Genomic DNA, 16,882 nt, shown 5'->3' on the forward strand with positions numbered 1-16,882 from the left:
GCGCACACACACACGCACGCACGCACGCAGACACACACAGACACACACAGGGACAAATTTAAAGCAAAATGCAAATAGCGAAAATGAAAAGCCACGTGTACACAGAAACACACACACAAATCATAATCATAACCCAAATTACAGGCGAGTCCAGGTCTCCCAGGGCCTAAATACAGCCGCAGCCATAAACCACAGATTCCTGCTGGAGGACATAAAACAAGCCTGCTGCCTGCCACAGGCCTACTGTATGTCAGGCTAAAAGCTCACTTCAGAGCATACATGTATACTTTTGAAAGATGAAGCCACCTCAAATGCCTGATTTGCCCAAGTCCACGTGAGTACAAATGCATCGGCATGCCCTAATGCACCATACATACTAGCATACTAGCGCACGTGACCTTGAACGTGACTAGCCAGCAGGGTTGCAGCGCTAACTGGGCTTCAACTAACCCTGCCTTCAGCTAAACTAGACAAAACAACTCAACAAAATGCGGCATCGCTGTATGAAGCCAGCACAGATCTGAGTGTTCCATTCTGTAATTGTGTGGCTGACAACCAAGTCGCATGCTCGCTGACGTTGCGTGTAATTATTTACACCCGCCAGGAAAACAACTTTTGATTAATAAGTGTGCTAGCACTAAAGGCTGTGCTGGGGGCTCTGTTAATCAATCAGTCAACTCCATTAGCGACGGGAAAGTCATTTTATAATAACAACTATACTTGTATGAATGCTTGTGCTTTATGGGATTTAAATGGTGAGGTCTTGGTTTCCGCATAAACTGTAATTCATTATCACATGACCAAGATGAATAGTTATGAAGACTGCGGTCCCAAAAATCCTGACAGGCAGGCACGCACATCTGGAGTTCATCATCTCAGCGGCTATGACATGTCGTAAGTGTGCTCTTTACAACTAGCAGCGACTCATCTAACCAGACTTTTGGCCTGGCCTGCTTGGGTGTTCATGCCAAATAAACAAACCCACTAAAAGCTCCGCAATATTTCAGACTCGGTAGTTGGAGATAACGTGTAAACCTAGACTTGCCATTTGAAGACTAGAGGGTCACTGTGCTTAGGCCCATTCACATATACAGTGAATGACGGCAAGAAACCATGTCATGTAATTCAGCGATTATACTGTAATAGTATATACAAACAGCAAATTAATCAAAGTTGAAATCATTTCATCACTAAATTTCATCAGCTATGAGGTTAACACATGGGGACAGTTAATAATGGTATTAATATGGTTTTGTTTCTCTTAACTGACATAAAACACTGTCCTGTGGCTTACACACAATGTGGCTAATACACAGGAGATGACTGTATACTGTGCGTGAATGGGGGTTTTGGTGTTTAGGTGGGGGGTCCCTACTCACCCAGCCAGTGGCCTCAAACATCTTGAGGTCCAGCGGGTCCCCAGAGATCTGGCCCTCGATCTTGGTGAGGGAGTGGCAGGCGGCCATGCACGCCACAAACGGGGACTTCACCAGGCTCTCCTTGTAGGGGTTTTCCTCCGACAGCAGGAAGCTGAAACACCACACCACAATGGAGGCGACGGGGCTTTACAATGGGGACACGTCTTGGCCTGAGCGTTTGCCATCATTAGAGTGAGGGGAGTGGCAAGGTGTGTCTGTGTGCGTCTGTGTGCGCCTGTGTGTGTGTGGGTGTGTGTGTAGGTGTGAGTACTGTAGATGTGTGCTTGTGTGTGTAGAGCAGGATGTGTTATGCCTCATTGAACATGATAATGCTGTTCTCTCAGGTCTCAGGCGGCGTGAGGTCTACAGTCGTGTGTGTGTGTGTGTGTGTGTGTGTGTGTGTGTGTGTGTACTCCAAAAGGAACAAAAGCTGCTGCTGACAAGGCACAACCATCCGGTTTTCTGCCTTCTGCACTGCTGTTATGTTGAGCAGGCAAACGTCTTTATTACGGTTGTAGCACAGGCAACTACACAACGCAACAGCAGCAGTGACCTTATCAACATGCCTTAAGCAAAAACACTGAGACAGAGGAGGAGGAGGAGGAGGAGGAGGAGGAGGAGGAGGAGGATGGTGATGATGAAGGCAGCATCTCACCTTTTGTTCTCCACTCTCTGGACTCCCCACAGGTCCAGGCCATCCTCCGTGAGGGTGCCCGTCTACAAGAGAGAGGAAGAGGGGTTCAGAGGTCAGGCAAGTTTATTTAGACAGAGCATTTTATGTGCACATAGTGCACTCCAAAGTGCTCCACACAGACATCAAGATATAAACAGACAAATGAACAAATAATAAACAATAATCAGAAACGAGATACCGGGCGGAGCGTCGTACTCGCCAGCGTAACCGTAAAGCACAGACATCGAGACATAACGTTAAACAATCAAACAGGCTTAGCAACATGTGGGCATTGGGCAGAGATGACGACTCGACATAACAGGACCTAAATAAGACGGTGCTCTCGAACAGTTAACAGATCGCACGGGGAAGCACAAGTCAGCTGTTCTCCGCAGTTTCTCCGGAAAAGGTTCGAGGGGTGGAGGGAGACGCTTACGGCATTCCTTCACTCTCCCAACCGGTCCCACAGTGCTAAAACGTTAAACTGTAACCACGCGTGCCGGCCCAGATTAGCAGATAACCCAGTTCAACTCCGTTCACAGACACTTGCGGAGGAGGGCTGCTTGTTTGCGCACTGGGAGTTGTTCTTCGGACGACCTTCAGCTGGAGAACTGGACAGAACTGGTTTGACTGAATCGGTGTGATGACTGAGACGTGCAAACATTCAGTACCTCCATGTCAACTCGGTGACTGAGTCTGAATACCATCCCTTTGTTGTGAAACGTCATGTCGTTGTGGTGGAAATTTATGGCTTTGAGTCTTGGCTCAAGATATAACAAATGTTGTCTTAGGCAGATTGCACTTGTGTGTGAGTGTGTGAGAGGTGTGAGTGTGTGTGTGGAGCGCTGACCTTGTCGAAGCAGACCAGGTTGAGCTGGCCGCAGATGTTGATGCGCTGCGGGCTGATGCAGAAGATGCCGATCTGCTTGAGGCGGCGCTGGGCGTAGACGATGCCCGCCGTCATGGCCGCCGGGAGGGCAGGCGGCACCGTGATGGTGATGATGTCCAGAGACTCGATGATGATGGTCTTAGCCGGCACCTGAAGGGAGAGGAAAGAGGAGAAATGAGAAATGAGAACGGAGACCTGGCGGTGGAGAGGGGAGTCGACCACAAACATGCAGCTTAATGGCCTCAATGCAATTATTGATTATTGATTTCCTCCCATAAAGAGTCGACAACACAGCCGCACACACCGCTCTTAATTCTAAGACATACGCATATACCCATCCCTTTTTTTCTTTCTTTTTTTTATCCTGCCCAGAAGGAGCCATAACTCCTCGTGAGTGTTTGTGCTGAGTGACCTCACCTGGTTCATGATGCTGAGGACGATGGAGTAGATGAAGCCGACGCCGGCCACGGCCACCAGGCAGAGCAGGAAGAGGGAGGCGTCGCGGTACAGCTTGAAGTCCGTGGGCTTGGGGTAGAGGATGGAGCGCACCAGCTGCCCTTTGGCTGTGCTGAAGCCTGGAGAGAGAGAGAGGGGAGAGGATGCCACTATGAGTACCTTACACTGACACAGAGTAAGAGAGAGAGAGAGAGAGAAACAATCAATCTATCAAAACTGATATTTTAGGTACCATCATCATATATTCATTTATTTTTAAATTGTTAATTTATGTTATTATATAGTACTCATGCTTATATTGTAACTTGTATTAATGCTTTGGCAATGTTGGATCTTTAGTCATCCCAATAATTGGCTTTTATTTAATCGAGAGAGAGAATGAGAGAAAGAGCACAAGAAAGAAACAAACAAGAGTGAGAGAGAGAGAGAGTGTGCGAGAGAGCGAGAGTGAGAGAGTGAGATATAGAGAGAGAGCAGGAACTGACTGCATTAGTTACCCTAATCTTGACAGAAGAACAGCACCTTAAGTTAAAACAGAGCACAAACTGATCTACTGGCAGACAAAGACACGCACACCCAAAATGCACACAAACATAGAATGAAATGTACCACTGGCCCATTAAATGCTGCGATACACAAAACAGGTCATCAACTCTCTCAAAACTCCCAGCAGCACTAAAATACACAGAGTGCTCACACAAACACAACTCCCAAACACACAGCAGCTACAAAGAGCGCATTCAGGCTGCTGCTGGGTGGATGCTCTCCGAGCCAGATGGTCTCAAGTTAATGTAATCAACATGCTGAGAGAGCACAAACACACACACAAACAGAGACACACACACACACACACAAACACACCCACAAACACACCACTTCAGCCCATCCAAGAATGACTGACGTGCACACCCACAGATACGCACACCCTCAAAACCACAGTTCCGTTCACACACACACACAGACCAGCTTGAATGCTTATCAAGACAATTTGTTATGCAAATATCACCGAGCGTAAATCCTACATGTGAGAACTAACACCACAATGCACACAGTCACACACACACAAATGCAGAGCAAACACACATGTACACGCACATGTAAGATGCTGCATTGTGTGTGTGTGTGTGTGTGTGTGTGTGTGCGCGCATGTGTGTGTGCATGTGTGTGTGCATGTGTGTGTGCATGTCTTCCTCACCAGTGCGGACCACCACGGCTTTGACCAGCTCCCCTGAGTAGAAGCGGGTCTGGATGACATTGGTGCCGCAGAAGAGAGTGTGCCTCTTGTGCTCCTCCGTGCAGTAGAGGCCGTCGCCCTCGGCCCCCTTCTCCCCCTGGCGCGGGTTGGGCAGGTTGGTCTTGGTGACGGGCACGCTCTCACCTACACAGACCAGGGATACACGAGGGCACAACTCCGTATAAGAACCCATTTTTGAACAGCACCAGTGATACGAAAATGTATTTTTTGTATCTCACGGGGGTAGTCTGAGTCACACAGGACACATTCCCATGGGAGGCAAGTGTAAATACAGGCCGTTTATTTTAATCAGCTTCGTTACAGAGATCCAATATGTACTTAACTGCACTTAATCTCTGAAACAACACTCAGACAACCATGACCTTTATAGAAAGTCTTTGCTTTCAAACATGCTGGGATGTAAAAGAACATTGAAGAGGAACATGTTGCAGAAGAGGATTCGTTTCTTTGTTTCTTTTTCAGTGCCAGGTGCTGACCTGTGAGCATGCTCTCATTGACGATGCAGGTTCCACTGATCAGCACGGCGTCGCAAGGCATGATGGTCCCGTTGCTGGGGATCACCATGACATCACCCGGGACGAGGTCAGTGGACATGGCCTCCTCGATGTCTGCGGTGAGAGGAGGAATAGGAAAGAGAGAGATAGAGAGATAGAGAGAGAGAGGGAGGGAGAGTCAATAAGACAGGTCAGGGGACAGAACGAGTGCAGGATTGTGTGCAAAAGAGAGGGTGGGAGGGTGAGTGAGGGGAAGGACAGAACAGTGAGAGAGGGAGGGAGGGGAAATCAGGGGAGACAGAAGTAATGGAGAGCAATGCCAAAGAGAGGTCAGAACAGAAAGGGCCAAAGGACAGAGAGAGAGATAGACAGAGGGAGGGAGGGAGAGAGGAGAGAGAGAGAGAGATAGACAGAGAGGGGGAGAGAGAGAGGAGAGAGAGAGAGAGAGATAGACAGAGAGGGGGAGAGAGGAGAGAGAGAGACAGAGACTGAGCAGGGCAGACAAAAGCGGGGCCACAGACAGACAAAACAACAGATAGGAGACAGAGAGACCAGCGCATCAGGCCACCTCTTCCCCTCCCAGCTCAACTTCTCTCTCTCTCCCTCCCTCCCTCTCTCTCCCCTCACTCCACCCTTCTCCATCCCCCTCTCTTCCTCCCATCCCCCTCTCCTCCACCCATCCCCCTCCTCTCTCCCTCTCCCTCTGGCTCAGCAGTTCCCTCATTCCTCACGCTCCTCTGGGCAGCAGGCGCACTGCTGAGTCACTGGCAGTGGAGGCCAGTGCACCAGGTAGTACACCACCACCACCACCACCAGCCCTCCCAACAGCCCTCTCTGCATCCCTCTATCCATGTCGCTCTCACTTCCTCTGTCCCCATCTCTGTCTGTCTATCGCGCTCTCTATCCCTCGCTCTCTGTCTCTTACTCTCCCTGACACGCACACATATCTGCATCATGCACACATACTTCCACACGACACAACCACATGACACAGCAACACACACACACACACACACACACACACGCACACACCACTCAGAAAGCGCTGAGGCACTTCTGGGAGTCGGCCACATAAAAGTCTGAGCAGCGCTCTTTCCACACAGATACGGGCCGGGCTTAGATAACGTCTCCCGGCTCCTTCTCTGACCCATTCAGAGCTCTCTTGTGTGGTCCGACTCGATACCGTTACAGTACACACACTCCAGTCTGCTCAGGGGGGGCATTTTCACTTTAGCTCCCATTATATCTAGGGGTTCACACTGTGCTGGGTAACAATGCGAGTGGATCAGAGAGAGGGCAGAGAAAACCTGGGCAATTGGACTTAATCTGCTCAGGCTGGCGGAGAGAAAAGGGCTCTTACCATTATTGGCTCTGATGACGGAAACTCGGACAATACTGTGAGCTGCCACCATGTCATGAAGCATGACGTATTGCTGTAGAAAGAACGACAGAAAGTATTTAAGGATACATCAATTCAAATAAATAAATAGCTGGTCATGTTTTTCAAAAGATAAACTGTAAAAACTGCCGTTTCTTTTTTTTTGTACCTATTTCATTTACTTCTGTATGACCTCCTCCACCAATCACGTGCAGTGCTTTTGCTGTACTGTTCACACAATGTTTTCTTTCCACTACACCCTGTGTCAGTGTATCCTTGGTCTCGGTCGTGCAGTGTCCTCTGTGTCTGTACTGTGTGTTGCGTAAAGTGTCCTTGAACTTTACAGTGTGTTCTGCACATCTGTCTGTATGTAATGTATAATGTGCTTGAGCTGTTTTTGATTACACAGTGTCCTTGGGTGACTTAAAAGGCGCTTATAATAAAAGCTATAATTATTATCATTATTATCATTATTATCATTATTATCATTATTATTATTGTTTGTTAATAAAAAAGATTTCAGAGGCAGAATGACTGGAGGAATTATAACAAGACTTTTATGGTCTCTGTTCTTGGGCCTTTTATTGCCGAACAGCGGTACAGTAAAAACCAGCGGCGGGCGTAAGTTGAGTCGGTTCCGTGCCAAGTTGAGGAACTCCGCAGAACACTCCCGCCACGCTCTGTGCCTCGGACCAATTCCGCAGCTTGGCCGTTCCAGTCCGTGGCCAGTAGGAAAGGCTTAGACAGCGGAAAGGCTCGCGCCAGCTCTGCTATTTGATAGGAGAGGTGGCCTGACTGACTCGCCCCACTGGAGCACTCTCTCCGTCAGAGCTACACTGCTGAGCTCACCTGAGTCATGCACTCAGCACCACTAACACAGCTAAACAGTTTATGTCTGTTTTTTTTTTTTACAATTCTTTTTTATCATTTGCTACACTTTCATCCAAACACTTTCATCCAAATTCACTCTCAAAGAACAAAAAAAAAATCAAGCTTCTGTTAATTTAGAGACCGAAAAGCTCAGCACAAAGATGTAGTCTAGCTCACTGACGCTTCATTGTTGTTCCTTCTTAACAGAGCCTCTACAATGAATCTTCTTCTAACAGAAGTTAAAATCAACCAGACTCTTTCAGAAGAACCGCTAGAAGCTCTTCTACAGGGAACCAGAACGAAACCCTTCTTTGTCCGGGCCAGCCAGCGCGGTCCGTCCAGCCTGGCTGTGAGCCCCCCCGGGGGCCGTGTGACCCCACGGTCACCCTGGGCAGCAGACCGTGCCGAGATGGGCCCGTGCGTGTGTGAATGGCTCCGGATTAGACAGGCTCTCTCCGTGTCTGACGCAGGGGCTTAGTGCGCGGGGGACTTGGTGGGGGCTGCCGAGGGGCGCTCACCTTTTTGATGGTGTACAGGGAGGTAGCTATCGATATGACAGACATAAAGACGATGGCCGCGGCGTAGTAGTAGTACTCGTCCGCACTCCAGAGGATTACGCTGAAGAGCTGGAAGATGTAGAAGGGGTTGAGGACCTGGGGGAGAGAGAGAGAGAGACAGACAGACAGAGAGAGAGAGAGACAGACAGAGAGAGAGAGACACACAGAGACAGACAGAGAGAGACAGAGACAGAGAGAGAGAGACAGTTAGAGAGAGTAGAGAGAGAGAGAGATGAACAAAGGCCATGAATGAAGGGGGAAACAAGAAAGAGAAACGAGAGAAGAGAGTCAGCAGAAGAGCAAGAGTTTGTCACGTGCAAAATGAAACGTCAATGGGGAACATTAGAGGAGGAAGTAGGGGGAGAGGTGTGGAGAGGAGGAAAGACAAGCAGAGGGGAGATTTATATTCAGCCTTTACCCACTTTACAGCACTTTGATCGAGGCATGCGTTTAAGTATACTTTAGATCAACTCTGGACGTAAATGAATAATTAATGATGCAATCATCAACATCTTTGGCTAGATGATCACAGGCCTATAAGGGGTAATATGATGCGTTTGCTGCATGAGCAATTCAGGGCTAAGGGGGTATCCTATATCTCACACACATGCTCTACAGACACAAACACACACACACACACCTACCTCCTTAATTAGCAGCTTGAAAACAGAAGGCACTTTCACTGCAATTTCATTCACTCCAAAAAATAATCTCCTGTTCCAATGATAAGAACACATAAAGGAACAAATTAGCAAATTAGCATTGCACAGTTTTGTGTGTATGTGTGTGTGTGTGTGTGTGTGTGTGTGTGTGTGTAATCAGTGTTCCTCCTGAGCAGAAGAACCTCTAGCACCTCCACTGCTCCGAGCGAAGCCCTAATCTACTCAGGTGAGGGGAAAGCTGGTCAGGTGTAGAGAGCAGGTAAAGGGTGTTAGCTCTGGCGTGGCCACAGGGAGCAACGTTAAAGGCTCAGCGAGCGAATCGGCTCCTACCCGCCCACACTGGGACTGGAGCAAGGGGTGCTCCTATAAAGATCTGAGGAATACTTCAACAGGGACGTTTGGAGATTTGTTTTCACAGAGAACCCTCGAGTGGCAAAAGAGGTTCCCTGAGGCTATTCAATGCGCTATAAAAGTGCAAAGCTTCAGTCTTCAGCAGACGCTTCGATGGCTCTTCCATGGAGACACGGATCTGGCACTGCCGGCTAATTTTCCAACCGTGATCAGATAAGCTGATCTGCAGCGGTGTGTCTGGGAGGCTTGGCTGACCTGCCTCGTCCAATCCCTCTCGGGGGATCTCCTCGGCTCGCCGGCAGGATTTAGCGGTGCGGCGCGGTGCGGGGCGATGCTTATCTAACCAGCCACGGTACCGGGACTCACCGGCTCCACCTCACGGGCCCGGGCCACTCGGTGGAGGTGCATTTATTAAGGAGCCCTGTGATTACACTGCGCACAGTGCACACTGTATTGAGTGTGTGTGTGTGTGTGTGTGTGAAAGTGTGAAAGTGTGTAATTGTGTACTGTATGTGAGCATGAATGAGTGTGAGTGTGTTTGTGTGAGAAAGTGTGTATGATTGTGTATGTGAGCATGAATGAGTGTGTGAGTGTGAGTGTGAGTGTGTGAGAGTGTGCATGCGTGTGTGTGTGTGTGTGTGTGTGTGTGTTGGGGGGGGGGGTTTACCTATACTCCTGCTGGTTCCTTGAGAGCCCTGCGCTGTGCTTCGAGTGGACGGTGGAGCAGGTCACCTCCAGATCCTCCAGGCCACTACACGGCGAGGGAGACGGAGAGATGGCAGAGACAAGACAGCAACTTCAATAACTTAACGCAGCGGGACTGGACGTTACAGCAAGGGGTCACTTCACTGTCACCGGGCAGCTCTGGACTTTGAGCTAAAACAATTGTTATGTGCGTGGGGCGAAAGCAGGAACACTTACGTGAACACTTCAAAATTCTGGGACGCGTCACTCCAGTAGTACTTTGTGCTGTGGAGTGTGAAGTAGCGGATCTGGGGGACAGTGAGGAAACCAACGTGAGCAGGTTTAAAAGAAACACATTTTTCAGGTCCTTGTATGGACATGTTATTTTCAGTTTAAAGACATTTTAAACTTTATGGAGTGCCTTGGTCAGAGAGATTTATTTCTCTTTCTTCTTATCCGAAACACATTTACGTTCAGAATGCGTCTTGAAGTGTGTGGGGCAAATGTATTTATAAAGATAATGAGTATGTGCATAATATGCATCATGTCAGACCTACGTCTGTGTGTGTATGAAAGTACACATTTGTGTGTGCGTGTGTGCGTGTGCGTGTGTGTGTGCGTGTGTGCGTGTGTGTGTTACCTGCACAGGCTGGTACTCTGCATACTTGTTGTGGATGAACTCCTGGGCAGGGCTTTGGGGGTCGTGGGGGGTGTGGCCGTTGGCCACGGAAGTCGAGGTGGTCTGAGAGTCCAGGTTGTCAAACGCATTCCTGCCAGGGGCCAGCATCACGCGCACCTTAGCCAGGAACCAGCGTTTGAACTCGTCCTGAAACACACACACACACACACACTTGCTGTGGCACCAACTGGGACATATGTAAAAGTGAACCAAAACAGTTTAGACAAGCATTAGTGAGTGTGAGTGTGTGTGCGTGTGTGTGTTGGGGTGGCACAGCACCATCTCATCCCCTAATATGGAGGTACAAAGTGTGTGTCTGAGTGTGTGTGTGTGTGTGTGTGTGTGTGTGTGTGTGTGTGTTTGAATTAGTCAGTGTTTATGTGTCGTTATGTGAGTTTATGCATAGTAATTTCTGTGTGCTTACGTATATGTGTGTGTGTGTGTGTGTGTGTGTGTGTGTGTCCCTTACTGTGGACTGGAGTAGCACCATCTCTGCCTCCTTGACGGTGGTGCGGGTGCAGGTGGCCTTGACGCACCACTCAGGCATCCAGTAGAGCAGCAGCAGCAGGAAGCCGCCGGTGCACACCACCCCCACCCCCACCAGAGCCAGCTTCCAGCGGCACAGACGGTACCCGCCGATCTCCTACGCGGGCAGGGGGGAGGAGGGGAGGAGGAGGGGTGAGAATCACACTTCCAGAAAAACAAAAACAAATACAAAACAAACACACAAACACAAGCCTCTGTACCGAGCGTTACTACGGCAGCAGGCTGGCAATCTGTCCTAACGGCGGCTCGGATTCACATAAAAAGCCTTGTTCCTCAAATAAATTAAAAATACCAAGACCTCATCATTTTTCATAGCTCTGGTCTCCAAAAGCAAACACAAAAGTCCGCTGAACTGTTTTTTTTTTTTTTTTTTTTTTTAAAGACATATTCAAGCATGCTGTTTCCAAACACGCAAAGCCCACAGTGGTCTGGGCGCATCCGAAGACGAGAAGTCTGAAGGTCTGTGTGGCTAGGCGGTGGTCACGGCTGGATGCCCATTTCGCACAGCGCCTCGGCCATGTCCCGCGCAAATGTGATTGGCCCCGCGGTAATGAGCAGACGCAAATTAGATTGGATTTGCCAAAGTCATTATGCTGGGAACCAGTCGAGTGGATCTGGAGGATGTCTCTCTGGAAACTATGCAGGGAGCGCACATGTGTGGGTGCGGGTGTGCTCGTGCGCGCGTGCTTGTAGCTCTCTGTTTAGGCTCTCAAGGGAACCGAAGACCTGAGCCGAGAACAGCTTTTTAGTGGCCCAGACCACCAGAGAAGACCTTGGCTGCTGCGAGTCCTATAAATTCTTGTTATTAAAGATCGCAGAGTTTTTCCTGTTGATCTATAACTCTCTCTGCCTATTCCCACATCTCCAAAGCCACTCTCCATGCACCGCTATTCTGCTTTTTCCACTCGTCTCCCTCCCTCCCTCTCCCTCCGTGTTCGTCCGTCCATATTTACCCAGCTCTCCATGCACTTAGACATACCATCTCGTCCTCCAGTCCCTTGTTGACGATCTTCAAGTCCTCCATGGTGAAGCAGAGTCCAGCCCAAACCACAGCTGCTTACCTGCAGCAGAAAAAAAAGAGACCATCCAGAGCATATTAAAGACCCAGTAAAAAAAAACAACTGATGAAAGTTTTTCCACAACCCTTGAAAGAACTCAAACAACTTCTAATAAAAACGAAGGCGAGACAGCCAGAGCTGTGAAACGGATCAGCAGTATATCAAAACTGCTGTTGTCACTCTCCACACACCTGGTCACTCTCGAGGCTTCGTATTCCATATCTGACCCGTGTGTGTGTGTGTGTGTGTGTGTGTGTGTGTGTTCTGATTATATTGGGGCCAGAGATCAAGGGTACAGTACGCGTAAGGGCCACAGATGGAAAGGCCTTCAATGTGCAGGCACGCGGAGGGGGTTCAGCCGTCACGCCAGCACACGAGGTCAACGTGGAGCGGAGCGGAGCTGGGACTAAATTACACACGCTGCCTGCTGGCCACCACACCAGGACACACCCTGGATATAGAAATGCTCACCGACACATAAAGATATGCGAGCACACACACACACACACACACACACACACACACACACGCACGCACACACGCACGCACACACGCACACACACACACACATAAATGCGAGTGTGCATGCAAAGCATTTCCGGCCCCAGTGCCCCGAGACAGCTGAGGCCTCTAAGAGGAGACTCTGGATCGCTCCGGCTGGCACACATTTGATGACACAGTCAGAGCCCACATTGCAGTTGTCTTCAGGGTGACCGGGACACTGCAGCCTGACAGTAACCTAACCTCAACCCTTCTGTATGTCTGTGAGTATAAGTGAGGGTGTGTGTGGGTGTGTGTGTGCGTGTGAGAGAGAGAGAGAGACAGAGATAGAAGTGTGCATTGAGGAGGACTATTGGAAAGGAGTATGCCAGTGGCTGGTTACTGTGGGGCAGAAAGTGAGATTGTGTGTTTGTGTGTGTGTGTGTGTGTGTGTGTGTGTGTGTGTGTGTGTGTGTGTGCTTTAAAGACAGAGTTAAGGGGGGGTCGGGTGGGGGTTCATTCAGCACCTCTAACACAAACTACTTTTCCATGCCAAGTGTTAGGCTTAGTTCCATGAGATAAACCTGCAGATGTAAGGACCATTATATAAGATCCAAAGAACCAACAGTTGAGGGCCCAAATCAGACCCTGAATGCCCCCCTAACTACTGTTTAATGTCAGTTGGTGAAACATCATATTCCCCAAATTTAAGTGAAACAATCACTCGCCTACTGTAGGAAATTACTGTGAAGATACTCTCAGATATTAATTAATCTCTCAAGAATTTAGCTAAGGACTTGCACAAGGAAATGTCAAATACTAACTTTGAAAACAGTTTTCATAGCTCCCTTGCAACATGATCCTTGTGTGAAATCTCAGTCTTTGACTTTTGAGACGTTTTGTCAGTCAATGACAAAGAGTTTTGATCAGGAGAGATGGGGTTACTAACTCCTTATCTCATTTTTTTTAGAACATCACTTTAAGATTAGATTAGATTAAATGATATTCAACTTTATTGTCATTGTGCCGAGTACAAGTAGAAACACAACGAAATGCCGGTATAATTGTGCATGAATGGCACGGCAGTGCATCGCCTTATCCATTATGATAAGTGATGTGACGTTTGTGAGGGAGGAACTTTTGCAGTTTTAACTCAGTTAAAAGGCTAACTGATATTTAATGTTTCCTATGTAGTTATTTAAAATAAACATCCATACTTATTTGCCTTGGGACAAGCACTTTTGAGTCTTGGAAAACACTTTTTCATTTACATTGGGATTTTGCAAACTAAACATTCAGTCAATGTCAGAGTCAATAAAAACAGTCAACAGTCAATAAAATGAATAGAGCCCTGCAGGAGTTGAAATTGACAAGCAACTGTAACTAAGCATGCTAAGGTCAACATCCAAATAGTATTCATAGTAACGTTAGCTGAGACAGCTTGATTGCATAATTGAACTTAATCTCCCCATTTTACTATGTAATGATAAGACCTTAGCAGAGTTAACTTGAATGAAGCAGTTTATAATAAATTAAAATGCTGTTGCAAGCTATTCCTGCGGTTTGTACCCCCGGTTTTAGTCATATCTTTGGTCTGAACTAAGTGTTGGTTAAAGCTATGACCTCTGCTAGAATCAGTTCTAATCTCTAAAAATGATGGACAGCCATCACATTTTTACGTCATGGTTTAAAAAAAATGGTTTAAGAAAATATTTGGTTAGCGCAACCTCTGGACACAGCCTGTACCTCAGTGGGACACAGGCCAAAAGGATCTTCTTCTATAATTTCCACCAACACGGCAAAATAAATAAGTAAATAATAATAATAAAAAAAAGAATGACTGAATGGTCTGAATTTGACAAGTTATGCAACCACACAGAGCCTTTTGGTTCCTCTCCATACTCCTTGTGGGAATTTCTGACAAGACAAAACATAATACTACACCTGGCCTACCTCTCACGATCTGCCCTCCACCTCACATCTACACTTACACACAAATACACACACACACACACACACACACACACACACACACACACAGCTGGCTCTAGTGCCAACCATCAGCGCCCTGCAGGAGGGCATGTGTGGGTGCCCGGGCTCCACTCGTAAATAAATAATTATTATTAAAAAAAAAAAAAAAAAAAAAAACACATTGTGCCAGGTGCTTTTCACCAGCCCACAAAAATACCAAACACATGCTCCGGAGCGGTATAGCGCCCAGAGGGGGTCTATCCTCTCTTTGTATGTGGCGCTGTTTGCGTTGCATGAAAGGCCAGATCAGGGAGATTTAGCCGCGCCGAGGGCCACAGGCCGGGGAGGAAACGGGCCTGCCTGTGCTTGTCTGTGATTAGCAGGGGCACAGAAGGCCGGTCCCACACACACACACACTCACACACACACACACACACCCAACCACACATGTGAGGGCATGCGTGCACACATGTGGACGCACAAAATCTCTTTCCCTCCCCCCCAACTTTCTCTCTCTCTCTCTCTCTGACACACTCACACACACACACAATCACTCACTCACAGCACCACACCGGCAGCCGTTCCCATGGAAAGAATGCAGATTTCAGATACTCCACCAATTTCACATGAAATGCCCTTATCATTCCATTCCATGAAGGAATGTGATGAAAGCACTCCTACCCTGCAATGGAAACTACCGATAATCCAATTACCCATCCACAAGTCACGGCACACTTACAAAGGCTAACCTATGCGGTTAGCGATTCATTCGCTAATTATGAATGATTCACAGATGTTGAGTATTAGAGGTCAGAGGTAGCCCTTACCATTCATGTGAGAGTAGGACACGCCACAACACAACACTGAGTTGAGGAACGAGGGAACCCGAAATGTAAATCAGAGACACTGGTCAAACTCAGCACTGAGCAGTTATGTACGGCTGCATGGCAGCAATGCAGCCTCCACCTACTTGGACGAACCGAGACAGTGAGAGAGAGACACACAGACTTAGACAGAGACAAACAGAAACATAGACAAAAGGGGGGGGGGCAAGGAGAGATTACAGATAAGGAAATCACATTTTATACTGACAGCTCTGCTGAAACAACAGAGAATGACAGAGTAAAATGACGGATTAGAGAGAGAGGGAAAACCAACACAAGAAAAGGTCATTATAAAGCGCTCAAGAGACCGAAGAAGAAAGAACAAGAGAAAGAAGAAAGAACAAAAGAGTGAGAAAGAGAAAGAAAGAGAGAGAGAGAGAGAGTGGAAAAGAAATAAAAAGATAGGCAGACAAACAAGCACAGTGCATGCAAGACAGAAACAATGAGTGTTCGGAAGAGAGGAGGACAAGAAGAAAAAGAAGGCGAACACGACAGATAAAGGGACCAGTATAGTGGCAGCGAGCGCAAAGGAGACCCAGCTAGTTGGCGGTGGCTGTGTGTCTGTGTCTGTGTGTGTGTGTGTGTGTGTGTGTGTGTGTGTGTGCTGGTGTCGTGGCTCTTGGCAGAACTTGCCGCCGTCTTAACAATTGAAGGCTGTCGCACAGTGGAGGCAGCCGGGCTCGAGAGCGTCGCTTGGGCGGCTGACTGCATCACCGCCACCAACCCCCCCGCCCCCCCCTCACGAAGCCCCTGTCCCAGTGCTGTGCCACAGGCCTTGATGTTATCGGCCCCCCGTTCTTTCACAGCCACACAAGGGGAAATTTTGCTTGGGGCCAAGCCCTTCCTCGTATTTATTGCCAGGAGGCCAGGCGCTAGGCTAGCACGTTTCTGATGACAATAATAAGGGAGGGAAAAAATTGGCCCGAGCAAATTTTTAAGAACTGTTTAAGCAGACAAATGACATTGTTTTTTTTTAATGCTTGGAGGGAGGGAGGGTGGGAGGCCGGCTTTACCCTCATGTCTAAACAAAGACGAGGACAAAGACCCCGCAAACAAAAGCTGAAACTCATAGCAAGCGACGTCATTCAGCTAATGGGTTTTCATTACAGTGAAGGTAAATGTCACATTGGAATCGATTAATAATCATGAATTCCCACTGAAGTGTCATGAAACTGCAAGACAACCATCTGAATCAGTGCTCAAACATGCTCCTCATCAAAACCCATCTCAACTGTTTACCCAGGAGAGCTGACAATTTAACCAAACCCAGAGCAGCCAACACCTGCATGATTCAATCACCTGAAAGAGCGGTCTTACCTGCACACCTGGGACGCGATGGCCCAGGATAGCCTTCAGACAAGAAGAGCTCTCTCACGGCACAAACCTGGACCCCTGCAAGCCAAGAACACGAGGGAGACTTTTGAGTGATTTCTCTCTCTCACACGCACACGCACACACACACACACACACACACACACACACACACACACACACACACACACACACACTCCAAACTCTTTCCTCATCACACACCCTATTGTTGCACTGTTCACTGGTCAGGTCAGTTTGCTCCAGAT

General features: G+C 48.1%; 1 protein-coding gene across 6 annotated transcripts in view; it reads right to left on the minus strand.

Annotated features, from left to right (window-relative positions):
* atp13a3 (ATPase 13A3) overlaps positions 1–16,882 on the minus strand; it is a 44,091-nt gene that overhangs the window by 17,531 nt on the left and 9,678 nt on the right. For 4 of the 6 annotated variants that reach the window (XM_062555555.1, XM_062555552.1, XM_062555554.1 and 1 more), the window contains exons 2-16: positions 16,623–16,697; positions 11,892–11,973; positions 10,836–11,009; positions 10,328–10,513; positions 9,925–9,995; positions 9,671–9,754; positions 8,635–8,704; positions 7,952–8,086; positions 6,546–6,618; positions 5,168–5,299; positions 4,632–4,814; positions 3,398–3,555; positions 2,942–3,130; positions 2,074–2,135; positions 1,380–1,530 (exon numbers count right to left, since the gene is read on the minus strand). In XM_062555555.1, coding sequence (XP_062411539.1) covers positions 1,380–1,530; positions 2,074–2,135; positions 2,942–3,130; positions 3,398–3,555; positions 4,632–4,814; positions 5,168–5,299; positions 6,546–6,618; positions 7,952–8,086; positions 8,635–8,704; positions 9,671–9,754; positions 9,925–9,995; positions 10,328–10,513; positions 10,836–11,009; positions 11,892–11,936 — 1,713 coding nt within the window. In that variant the 5' untranslated portion in view covers positions 11,937–11,973; positions 16,623–16,697. Of the gene's footprint in view, positions 1–1,379; positions 1,531–2,073; positions 2,136–2,941; positions 3,131–3,397; positions 3,556–4,631; positions 4,815–5,167; positions 5,300–6,545; positions 6,619–7,951; positions 8,087–8,634; positions 8,705–9,670; positions 9,755–9,924; positions 9,996–10,327; positions 10,514–10,835; positions 11,010–11,865; positions 11,974–16,622; positions 16,698–16,882 lie in introns of those variants that run through there. The other 2 variants (XM_062555551.1, XM_062555553.1) reach the window with 2 other exon arrangements.

Source organism: Sardina pilchardus, chromosome 15 (genome assembly GCF_963854185.1).
Source record: "Sardina pilchardus chromosome 15, fSarPil1.1, whole genome shotgun sequence".
Lineage (NCBI taxonomy): Eukaryota > Metazoa > Chordata > Actinopteri > Clupeiformes > Clupeidae > Sardina > Sardina pilchardus.